Source organism: Rana temporaria, chromosome 5 (genome assembly GCF_905171775.1).
Source record: "Rana temporaria chromosome 5, aRanTem1.1, whole genome shotgun sequence".
Lineage (NCBI taxonomy): Eukaryota > Metazoa > Chordata > Amphibia > Anura > Ranidae > Rana > Rana temporaria.
This window is the reverse complement of record NC_053493.1, coordinates 134,500,166-134,513,440: the sequence shown is the minus strand read 5'-3', so window position 1 is coordinate 134,513,440 and position 13,275 is coordinate 134,500,166. Positions and strand designations below refer to the sequence as shown.

The window sequence follows — 13,275 nt, the reverse complement described above, 5'->3', positions numbered from 1 at the left end:
GATCATGCCTAATTCCCTCTTCCCTGTTTGGGAATAACACTGCAAGTCCTTCTGCAGGTATAATTAACAAAGGTAGAAATTTAAATGATTGACTGCCAGTAATGAACACTGTCAACAAGCAAATGCACTGGCTATGACTGTGATAAATGAAGACAATATGGCACTGGGTGAGAGTACAGCAAAATAAGTGTATTATTACCTTGGAGTTAATTTACAAAAGGCAAATAACATTTTCACTTTGCAAGGGAATTATCCCCAGAGCTTAGTAAAAAAAAAAAGGTTAAGCTCTGCTGACTTTCATAATCCAATCATGTGCAAGCTAAAATGCAGTTTTTTGGGGGTATTTTGAGGTATTATTTGCAAAGTGAAATGTCACAACATTCACTAAGCTCTGGGGAAAAATCTTCTACAAAGTGCAACTTCTTTAGCGAAGTGAAAAGCTTATTTATTTTTCCTTTATTAAATCAACCCCTGTGACTCCAATTGGTGCCAGTCTCTAGAAATAACAAGAAGTATCTAGCTTCCAGTAAATGTCAATACTGTGCTTCGGTAATGATTTTATATGGGGGTGGGCGTGCGTCTGATGACACAACAATGTCTGATTTACTCTGGGTAGTGGGCAGGTACTGTATGCACAAAAAATGACACGTGGGCATGCAAGGCAGTATAGTTTAACCCAACAAAAGACTCCAGGTATTGGAAATGATGCTCTTTTGGAAGTCAGAAATTCCCATCAAAAAGGTGCAATCTTCCTTAAATCTGGTTAAAATCTTTTTCTCACTCATTTTAATCCTTGCAGTTCAGAATGTTGGATGAATACACCTGATACAGTGTACAAGTATCAGTTGTTGGATGGATGATTGCATTTTCGAATTATGTTTTTCCTTTGCCACTCTGAGTACATATCTACAAGAGAGGAAGAAATCACAATATTCATTTCTTTGCTTGAATGTTCAGCTCCAAAGAAAAGAGAACATTATGTAAATTCTCTAATGCCTTGTCATATAAGAACCCATTACCATGGTGCCGAGTTACTGAACAGGCCATAGTGAGGAATTTCTTCTATTATATCTTGTAACCATGCTTAGGATTTAAGATTGATTACTGTAATTGAAATGTAAAGTTGATAAGAAGGTACTTTGTTTTTTTTAAAAAAGTCACCGCAATAAAGTGAAACTTTAAAAGCGGCAGAGGCCTCTGCTTTGTCCCTGTAGCAGACAGCTATTGTTAATGGCTGTATCTATGATGATCATTGAATTCAAGCTGCACTAACCTCAAAATGTTTTCATGCACATGAATTAATTTGATGCTACCTATCAAATGATTTGTAAAAGTCAGTTTTGTGATTTGTACACTTAACAAAAAATATACAAATAAAAAATCTGCACTCCTATGAAACTGATCACCAATCAACACGTGCACTGTGCTCTTAAAAATATAATTAAAACTAACTGAATATAAAAAAATTAAATAAAAAAAAAACCATCAAAATTCGCAAATAGTTGCAAGAAAAAGTTATCGGTACCAACAAAAGGTAGTAATTTGCACATTTGCTGATATTGATGTTTTTTTCTTGAGCTTATTTGTGGAAATTGATGCATATATAATAAGCCGCATTGATGGGCAAAGATGAGGCTGCAGATGGGCACTGACCCTTATTTTGCTTCAAAGTTCTTTATTTAAAATGTACGTTTTTTTCCTGAAACTTCCCTCTTAAAATGAAGGTGCGTGTTATAAGCCTGTGCGTGTTATATGCCGATAAATACGGTAAATAAAATAATTCTGTAAGACAACAATGAATATCGTATCATTAAAACCAATTGAATTTCAAGTTTAATATTTTATATTGTCATTTTTAAATACAAAGGTGCTGCTGGAGACCAGAAAGGATTCTTGGGATGCATCCGTGCATTGAGAGTGAATGGCGTTCCCTTAGATTTGGAAGAAAGAGCAAAGGCAACCCAAGGTGTAAAGCCTGGCTGTTCAGGACACTGCACCAGTTATAAAAATCTCTGCAAAAATGGAGGAACATGTAATGAACTCTACAAGGGTTACACATGCGACTGCTCAAGAACTGCATATGATGGGAACAACTGTATTAATGGTAAGTTGTAAACTACTGGAACATTATGTCTTTAATCTCTCTTTATTTTAAAGTCAAATTCTACTTAAACTAATATCTCAGATATTCATTATGATCAGTAACCTTCTAGCTGTTAATAAATATTGTTGTTTTTTTTTATAAATTATTTATTTTTGAGAAAGTAACAATCCAAATCATTGGTCAAGTCAACATACATCAGACATATAGCGTACAATGTGCATGATACTTATGACTGCTGTAGGACTAACCCCACAGGAGCCGCTTGGTAGACTGGGTTCTCTGTTATTCTGAGGTTGTTTTGTTTTGCAAAAGAACCTCAGCCCTACTAACATACTAGGTTAAAGGGGTTGTAAATGTTCATTTTTTATTTAAGGTCAATTGAAATGGGATGCCATTCCACCATTAGCCATGATTATGTTATACACAGGATGTTATACTAACATCATACTAAGGATTAACTCATATATGAATTTCTGTGTGGTACCTTTAATATGAATATGTATCTTAAATGTGGTTATGAAAATGTGGATGTGGAACCAACCCATCTTTATATACAGTATAGTGATTAAATTAAAACTTAAATTAAACTTACACTGATGGACTCTTTTTATGGGTCCTATTGCTGTCTCTTACTGGATTATTGTAAAGGGTGCTGGCTAGATCTTGGTTTCACTACATATTAGTTTTTTGACCTGAAACTATCCACAGAGTAAAGTGTGAAAAAACAGAACTCTTGTCTGCATGCTTGTTCTAGCTCATTGACACACTAGGGCAGTGATGGCGAACCTTGGCACCCCAGATGTTCTGGAACTACATTTCCCATGATGTTAAAATACACTGCAGTGTGCATGAGCATCATAGGAAATGTAGTTCCAAAACATCTGGGGTGCCAAGGTTCGCCATCACTGCACTAGGGCATCAGACATAGATCATTATAAACACAATGAAGGCCTGCACCCTTTAAAATGCTTTAATATATAGCATTTTTCTTTCTTCGGCATGAAAAGAAAAAGGTTTAGGTAAGTGAAACACTCGTCCATATATACTGTTTTATGTATTTGGACACAGCTTTTTTTACATACTATCATGTGGTGGTAAAGTGCATTGTTTCTAGACCTCCAAATGATGGATCATTTAAAAATAATATGTGGAAAGAGTTCCAGTCCAGATACATGAAATAGCTTGAATAATAAGCTGCAAGCTGTCTGACCTTTTCGAAAATTGTTGGTCTGTAGTATAACCATTTTGCTTTTCCAAAAGAGCAAAATCAGGGAGAAATCTGGAATGAGATGTCATTTTATTGATGTTCACAACAAACAAATAGGCAGACATTGTGTATAAGATGTCCTAAGAAGATGTTTGCTCTTATGATGGTCAAAGGAAAACTGTACACAGTGAGAATTTTACCATGCAGCTAAAATACAACTTCACTTTTTTTAAGTTGACATTTTAACGCAGTGTTACAAAACCATAAACCTTGTAAGCTATAATTTTCACTGATTAGGGGGCCTTTTTTATAAAAGAACCTGATATTTTCCCACTTTTCATGAAATATGGATGTTGAAAAGTTTACCCTCTATATATAGCTGCATTGAGCATTTGCCCTACTCATTTTTTCCACGGTTGATAATAGCCCAGCAAAAAAAATTTTGTAACCCTTTTTTAACTGAAACTTTAAGGCCGCGTACACACGGTCGATCCAGCCGATGAGAATGGTCCGACGGACCGTTTTCATCGGTTCACCGCTGAAGCAGACTGATGGTCTGATGTGCGTACACACAATCAGTTCAAAAACCGATCGTGGTGACGTAAAACACACGACGTGCTGAAAAAAAACAAGTTCAATGCTTCCAAGCATGCGTCGACTTGATTCTGAGCATGCGAAGGGTTTTGAACCGATGCTTTTGTGTACTAACCATTGGTTTGATTTTAAAGCAAGCTCTAAAACTTTGGTCTGAAGGACAAAAGTCCGATGGGCCGTACACACGGTCGGTTTGGACCGATGAAACTGGACTTCGGTCCGTTTTTATCGGTTTGGACTGGTCATGTGTACGCGGCCTCACTGGTCACTTTATGCGATCCTAAATTATAATAAATAATCAAATAATATTTTTTTATAATATATAATCAATTAATTGAATGAATGAAGACAAGCTAGAAAAGGAGTTTTCAGCAAGTTTGTCTTTATATCTGCCTACTGGACATCACTACTGAAAAAATTGCAAAACTACATTTAATTTGTTTCTCATTCATGCTTTAGCCCCATGTTATTCTACAACTGCGCCCATTCATATTGGAGCAATGTGATGTCAATCAGTGCTCAAAGAAGTGAAGGAGCTTGTTTGGAGCTTGATCGCACATTTCTGGTGCCATTAGACTTCAGTGGCAACATCAGAAAAATGTGCAAGATTTTGAGTCTAACAACCATCTCCCCCTCCTTGTAACTAGCTTTCCATTTGCTAATAAATAAAAAAACTCAAGCCTGAAAACATGCATAACATATGCACAAACATTTTGGAAAATCACAATGCTCACACTCGAGTTTGAATCTGGGTCTATTTTAATCAAAACTATACTGGGGAAAAAACAAAATGGCAGAATGGAAAAATTTATAAAAATATGTAATAGTGTTTTTTTTTTTCTCATGATCTATTGATCAGCTCAACCTTTTTAAGAGTGAGGGCCATTTAAGTGATTTGGTTACCAGTCAAGGGCCACAATGAACTATAGGGTTTTACTGCCCCCCAAAATGCCTTATTGTATTACAAATACTGTAGCTGCTGACATTTAATAAAAGGACATTTACCTGTCCTGGAGTCCAGCGCTGTCCTCACTAAGGCAGGTTCTTAGCTGGATCCTGGCATCAGCATGTTTACAATGGGAAGCCAGCTGTGACTATTTGCAGCTTCACAGATGGCTTCCCATTGCTCATGTGGCAGCCATCCTGTGATTTGTGAATAATCCCACAGCCTACTGGGACCTGTGACATGTCCTAGAATGCTGCTGGCAAAGAGAAAGGGGAGGGCGATTTTCTGCTCAGATTATCTAGACCAGGGGTGCTCAACCTTTCGAAGAGTGAGGGCCACTTAAGTGATTTGATAACTGGTTACGGGCCACAATGACTTATAGTCTTATTTTACCACTCCCCAAACACAAATGTAAACAAGCCCTTAAAGTCCTAAGCCCCCTATAAGGCTGCTTTTACACTGATGTGCTGCAGTCTACCCACACCTCGGGTGAGAGTCTATGGCTCATTGCCGCTAACCCACAGGAAAGTCACAGGTGCACTGTGCTACACACGTGGATCAGATAAAAGCAACCTAAAAATCCTTTTTTATAAGTGATAGTATGCCCATTGAAAAAGTGTATGTGGTATTTAATGAACCAACCTTTTCTTCCTCCTTCTCCTCCTGCTTCTGCTGGCATCACTTTCCAGGCTGCTAGAAAAGTCCCAGCCGAAGTGCACTTGGATTTACTCCTAGGGAAGGAGCTGGCACTACAGAGGAAGCATCAGTTTATGCTTTCTCGCTTCCGGTGCCAACTCCATGCACTCTGATACTTTGGGATGGTGGGTTAGCAACTTTCTGATTGTGATCTGTGCTTGTCAACCCACCATCCCAGAGCATGGGCATGTGGTTCCCTGGTTGAGGGCTCTGAGGGCCACATGTGGCCCGCGGGCCACAGGTTGAGCACCCCTGATCTATTAGATGCTGAAAAATAAAATTTGAGTTTTGAGATGTGCCCAGGCCCAGGCCCAGAGTTGGCTGCAATCTGCTTTATGAAGGCACTAAATTATACCATCCATGAACCAGCCTCTATATCTTAATAGGAGCGGCTGCCCAGCACTGGTGCTTACACAAAGATGACAGCAGAGTTGTTGAGCTCCACATTAATATGCAACATACCGGTATCTTAAAAGCGCTTAAGCCATGCATATTTCCATTTTCATATATTTTAATAATCATTGTACCAGCTTACATAATTAATTTGAATTGTCAGACATTTGCTGATAATCTTGCAAACCCTTAACTTCTCCTATTTCCTCCCTTTTGGTCTTTTAAATTTACAATTGAAAGGGTTTTTTGTGATACTGTTTGATAAATGCAATAAATGCCTGCTAATTTTGTGGGAAATTTTGTGTGCTGTTTCATCCCGTGCTCTCTGCCTGTGCACAAAGAGGGGTAATGGAGATGAATGGGGAGGAGATGAGGAGAGTTTTTTGTAATGCATCAGTCTAGACTAACAACTCACGTGGAATTCAGAGTCATAAATACACTCTTTTGTCATGTAAAAGATAAAGGTAGATGCACATTATGTTTATGGCATATCAACAGTTTTTATTCTATACTTATTTACAAGGATAAAACACAAGAACATGGGGAAATGTGCATTCCAAAGTTTTACAAAATATATTTGTTTTTTGTTTTAGCATTGACACACTCCTTACTTACTTACTTTATGCCCTGCAAAAAAAAAAAATTCAACGGATGTGGAGCATATTTAAAAACGTATATAATAAAATTGACCCAAAAACATTATAATTTTCATATTAATGTAGACTTTATGTGGTAACATGCCATGTTATGTCCTCTGGTCCTAAAAACAGGGCAAAGTTATTGATGTTATATATATATATATATATATATATATGTTGTTTTTTATTGTGAAACGTTGTAATAATATCAAATACCCTGTTTACACTATGAGGTTGTCAAGCATGTCAGCACAAAAAGAAATTCAACAAAAATAACATTAGAACAATATACCTTTTGTCATGCTTTATGAAAACATAATAAAATATTCAAACAGAAAAATATATAATTTCTATTACAAATAATCAAATCCTTAACCACTTCAATACAGGGCATTCTCACCCCCTTCCTGCCCACACCAATTTTTAGTTTTCAGCGCTGTCGCACTTTGATTGACAATTGCGCGGTCGTGTGACTTGGCTCCCAAACAAAATTGACGTCCTTTTTTCCCACAAATAGAGCTTAGGTTTGGTGGTATTTGATCACCTCTTTGGTTTTTATTTTTTGCGCTATAAACAAAAGAAGAGTGACAACTAAAAAAAAAACACAATATTTTTTACATTTTAATTTAATAAATATCATTTGTTTTTTTTATTATTTCCTCAGTTAAGGCCAATATGTATTCTTCTACATATTTTTGGTAAAAAAATCGCAATAAGCATATATTGATTGGTTTTCGCAAATGTTCTAGCGCCTACAAAATAGGGGATATATTTATGCCATTTTTATTTATTTTTATTTTGTTACTAGTAATGGCTGCGATCTGCGATTTTTATTGTGACCATGACATTGCAATGGACTTATCGGACACTTTTCACATTTATACAGCGATTAGTGCTATAAAACTGCATTGATCACTGTGTAAATGTGACTGGCAGGCAAGGGGTTAACACTAGGGGGTGTTGAAATGGTTAAATATGTTCCCTAGGGAGTTATTCTAACTGTAGGGGGAGGGGACTCACAAGGGGAGGAGACCGATCTGTGTTCCTCTGTACTGGGAACACACATCGGTCTCCTCACCTCTGACAGGACGTGGATCTGTGTGTTTACACACACAGATCCATGGTCCTGCTGTAATCACGGCAAATCGCGGGTGCCCGGCAGACATCGCGGCCAGCGGGCACATGCACCGGGTCGCGAGCGATGCCGCGGGCGTGCCCCCTAGACGGTCGGAAGCCCAGGACGTCATATGACGTTCACCCAGGATGGGAGATCCCATCTGTGGATGTCATTTGACTATAAAATATTAAGGGTAGGAAACTTCCAAACTATAAAAAAAAAAAATTATTGTGTTCCAGTTGCAAATGTACATCAAATACAAAATTATTTTAAATATTATGACATCATTAGGCAAATAGTGCTCACATAATCATCCCAATATAGTATATATAAACATTAAAAAATCCTATTTATCTACGTGTCTTCCGGAAAGGGAAAAACGCACACATTTTTTAGGTTCATATGAAATATAATTATACTGTACTATAGAGCTGCAACTAATGATTATTTTCATAATCCATTAGTTGGCCAAATATTGTTTTGATTCATTCACTCATAAAAAGAGTGGTGGATAATTAAAGTGGTTGTTAAGCCACTCTAACCTGTATACACCATCAGCACTGCCTCCTATTGTAGTATCTCCCTCTTTGTGTGATTTATAAAAATAAATGCTGCAAATACCTAATTTCACTTCTGAGATTGCGATCACATGACTGGACAGCTCTCTCCTTTTCTCCTCTGAGAGATCTAGCTGGCAGGGCTGAGATTCTTCTGCTGATGTCAATCTGGAGGAGAGGAGGAGAGAGCTGGCTGGTCATGTGATCGCAATCTCCGGAATGAAATTAGGTATTTGCAGCATTTATATTTATAAATCATTCACTCTGATTTCATTGAATTTAAATTATGTAACAAACAAAATAAACATTATTATCCACATTCTATAGATAATGATAAAGAACATACCACATTCGAATAATAATACATAAGACACATTACATATAAACATATACCAACACACGCAGAAGTCCCTACAGAAGGGAGGATAGAGGGTAGACGAGAACAAAAAAGAAAAAACAAAGAGAAGAAGAGATAGAGATAAAAAAAGGAGGAGGGAGAAGAGAGGAGGGAAATACCACTGAAAGCTATCCACTCATCAATGATTTACCATAATATAAAGAAACGCATAATCATACTCTAGACCAGGGGTCCTCAAACTATGGCCCTCCAGTTGTTCAGGAACTACAATTCCCATCATGCCTAGTCAAGTCTGTGAATGTCAGAGTTTTACAATGCCTCATGGGACTTGTAGTTCTGCAACAGCTGGAGGGCCGTAGTTTGAAGATCCCTGCTCTAGACCATTTAGATTGTTTCCCTCTTATTTTCCTTTCCCTCCTCTCTCCCCTCTCCCCACCCTAATCAGAAATCATTCACAGAGGGGGACACTGTAATAGGAGGCAGTGCTGAAGGTATATACAGGTTATCGTTATGAGAGCAGCGGGAGGGGTGGCTCACACACAGAGAGGGGAGAGGGAGGAGGACAAAGGAACAGAGAGTAGAGCAGATAGCAGGCTGCTAATGACAGAGGAATGTAAACTGACTACAGTGTCTGGTCTCAGCAGCCATGGTACACCGTGGTCAGTTTACAGAGGGGTGGGGGGAAACTGGAAGGATCAGCAAGGTGTTACAGGGGGCCAAATTACACAGGACAAGCACTGTGTCATATAACATGCCCTAAAGCTTCTGCACCCCTGCACTCTAGCAGTCTTGAGTCATGATGTCATCAAGCCCTGTTCTGGACATAAGGAAGCTAGGAACACCCCTCCGCTGGATGATAGGGGAGCCCTATTTTCCAGGGGAGCAGAGGTTTGGGTAAATGTTTCTCTTCTCACCTGGACAAACAAGCTCTTGACCCTTGAAGTGTGGATGCAGCTGCACCGCAAGGGATAATTGTTATTTATGTTGGGCTTTAGTTAAGATGATGTTAGTGTCTCTTACATGAATATGAGCAGGGTATGTAGATGCAGAGAGAAAAGTTTTGCTGAACTTGCAGGCTGCTATAAGGACACAAGTTGCCTGGCACCATTCTAATGGCTTACATTAGTAGCTGCAAAAGCTTGAGCATATTTCTGATTGGCTTAAAATGTATTAACTTAGGGTTACTGCCATAAGGCCATGATTCACTATGATGTACTGGGAATATTGAAGGTTTTCTTTTCTACTTTAATGGCCTTTGTCAGGTATATAGATTTTACATTGTGCTATAAGAAGGAAATGGAACCGGTGGGACTCATATTTGTTCAAGAGAAAACAAAACAATAACAGAAAACGCACATAAACACAAAAGACTGAAGTGCATTAATGATATTGCAAGGCTGTCTGCCATAAGCTTTATTGTTTTAATAGGTCACATAGTAGAAGGGAAGGACTGCAACTAGCACAACATGAATTTATCCATTGATAACTATTCCGTGGACGATGGATGTAGAGGTATACTGTAGAGAGGCATGATTGAATCTCAGTATTGTTTGAAATCTGAAAGCCTTTCATACTCCGTTTTAGTCATTTTTCTTTTGAGAACTGTCCCGTTCAGTTTCAAGGTAATACTGGGATGCTAGTAGGACTTTATATAATATAATTAAAAACGTTTTCTTTTTAATGTTTGGAGACAGTGGCAAAGGGTCAGAACCGGTGTCAAAATTGTATTGCTGTATGCACACTTCCCGTCTAATTGGCAGGAGTCACACAGATCAGGATGTGATGGGAAATGTTCCACTAACAGGAATGTAGACTGCAATAAAAACTAGGTTTCCAGTAGCGACTTGGAAGAATGGGAAGGCAGGGTGCTGTTGTTTATACCCCTGTTGTGAAGATTTCAATCACTTTGTGTCTAATTGACATGTGTGTTACAGAACAAGGTGAGAGGAGAATCTCCCTAAGGCTTCTTTCATACTATGGATTGTATGTCCGTTTTATAATATCCGTATTACACCTATTAACGGACGTTTATTAGCGGATTTAATAACGGATACATACGGATAAATATTTTACCATTCTTCCTTTATTGAAAACGGATAATGTTTATCCGTATACATCCGTTATATCATTCCTTTCTAACGTCCGTTAATAAAAACCATGTCACCCTTTCTTGAAATCCAGCTCCAGAAGTCTTTACTGAGCATGCTCAGTAAAATTAACGTCCGTTAACATAACGGACATTTACGGAGACATTTACTAACGTCCGTGCGCCATAGACTTCAATGTTAAAATATAACGGACGTTAATATATGCGTTACTTGCAACGGACAAAAAATGGACAAAAAATAGTGCAAGACCCATCACATATTCTGTTATAACTAACGTCCGTACGTTATAACGGACTATTACGGATCTTTACGGAACATTAAAAAATCCCATAGACTTTAATGATATTTTATAAAGGACGTATAACTTCCGTTTTTTAACATTATCTGACGGATTTTAATACGGATTATTAAAACGGATTTAAAGATTTAAAGAAAGTATATAAAACGAGGTATAAGTTAATTTTCCCACTCTTCCAAAACTAAAAAAAAAGTACTGCTAATGAGAGATGGGACTTATTTGACCCTGTGGCCAAGCCAAGGATATTACCATATGTATACAGTTTTCACAAGCAGTAAATAAAGGAACCTGTAGCTGCTGACATTGTGGAGCTATTCCCCGAAGTTTACAAAAGAGAAGTCAGGATGCATTTCATTTCTGAGCTTCAAAATCTCTACTGTCAAATGAAGCAAAAGTGGATGAACTTTGTGAATTTTGAGGATCATTTTCTCTAACGTACCTACAGCTACAGAGGTCAGTAAGGGCGTGTTTAAAAGCGCATCTATTGCTTATTAAGAATATTTAGGTTCAATAAGATTTTAATTAAGAACATTTTTGACAGCAATAAAAGAATACATGAACCAACTACCCAACATTGGGCGAGCCGGTCCTCAGAATAATGAGTATTAACATTCCACATCATGAAATCCAGTATGAACAACCTTTGCTACATAGTAAAAGTATTTACACAAGCACCTGTGCCTCGTGTTACTCTGCATCTATCAGGGACTTCCTCCGACCCGAGCGCCCCTCTGGGAGCCTGCTGCGCCCAGGGCCAGGCGGAAGTGAACATATAACCTAGGTATGGCAGGGGTACAAAGATTAATGAGGTAGCAACAAGTTCACACAACTTTCACAGTCTGTGGTAGGCAAATTAACTCACAGATTACAGAAAGTAAAAGAGAAGATAATCTTGGCCAGACTAAGTCGGTCTGTGGAAGACCATAAAAATGTCAGGAAAGATAGAGGAGGGACAGAGTAGTTTGGAAAAAAAAAAGCCAAGGAGAAGAAAGTAAGGAGGGGAAAGTATTAAGAATGTTTAAATGTCTGAGAGCCCAAAGCCTGCCTACAGGTTCACTTTAAACCACAATAAAGTAAAACTATACATGAAAAAATTACTTTATTTAACTTGCAGTTTAAAAATTCTATGAGACAGTATAAGCAAAGCACAAAGTCCATTTGAATCGGCTGAAATTCCACTTGATCGCACCAAAAGAAGTGCATGCACTGCTTTTAAAAACACTCTACAGCTGGATTGCATGGTGCTGCAGTACCAAGTGATCCAGTGCATACAAACAATCTGCATTTGGGTTGTCATTAGTAAAACATTGACACCTGCAGCAGATTGCACACTGCATAACAAGTAAAATAAGAAAATAAAGGCACGTGCCTCACATGATCTTAACCCTAGAAAGAAAAAAAAGAAAAGTTAGCAGCTACAAATACTGTAGCTGCTGACATTTAATAAAAGGACATTTACCTGTCCAGGGATCCAGCGCTGTCCTCACTGAGGCCCGTTCTTAGCTGGACCCTGGCAACAGCATGTTTACTGTGGGAAGCCAGCTGTGACTCCTTGCAGCTTCACAGCCGGCTTCTCATTGCTCATGTGGGCGCCGTCCTGTAAATTGTGAATAATCCCACAGCCTCCTGGGACCTGTGTAATGTACCCTATAGGGCTGCTTTCACACTGATGCACTGGGGTTTACCCACACCTTGGGTGCCACGCAATGCACCTGTAGTTTTTCTGTGGGTTAGCTGAGCCTTGTCATAGACTTCTATTATATCCTGCATTTAGGAGTTTTGATGCACTTTCAGAAAGTACACCAGACTTGCAGGATATGATAGAAGGTTATGGCAGCTGACCCACAGAAAAGCCGCAGGTGCACTGCGCTGCAACTGTGGATTAGAGTGAAAGCAGCTTAATAACCCCTTTTTATAAGTGCTAATACGCCCATTGAAAAATTGTAGTGTATGTGATTGCTCTCCAGGCAGCTAGAAAGGTCCCAGGCGAACTGCACTTGGTATCACTTCCTCCTGTGACAGGAGTCAGCACTTCGCAGCCACCTGCCCTTACCGCTGCCGGCTCCGACTCCATGCACTCTGATGCTCTGGGATGGTCAGTTGGCAACTTGTTGATTGCGATCTGTTCTTGCCGACCCACCATCCCAGAGCACAGGCATGCGTTTCCCTGGTCGAGGGCCACATCAGAGGGCTCAGAGGGCCACATTTGGTTGGTTGAGCATCCCTGATCTAGACAATCCAAAGTGGGAGCTGGTATAT

At 38.8% G+C, this 13,275-nt stretch overlaps 1 protein-coding gene across 1 annotated transcript in view; it reads left to right on the top strand.

The window, feature by feature from the left end:
• CNTNAP2 (contactin associated protein 2) overlaps positions 1-13,275 on the top strand; it is a 2,128,298-nt gene that overhangs the window by 1,967,827 nt on the left and 147,196 nt on the right. Inside the window, exon 18 of the mRNA XM_040353157.1 lies at positions 1,868-2,104. Coding sequence (XP_040209091.1) covers positions 1,868-2,104 — 237 coding nt within the window. The remainder of the gene's footprint in view (positions 1-1,867; positions 2,105-13,275) is intronic.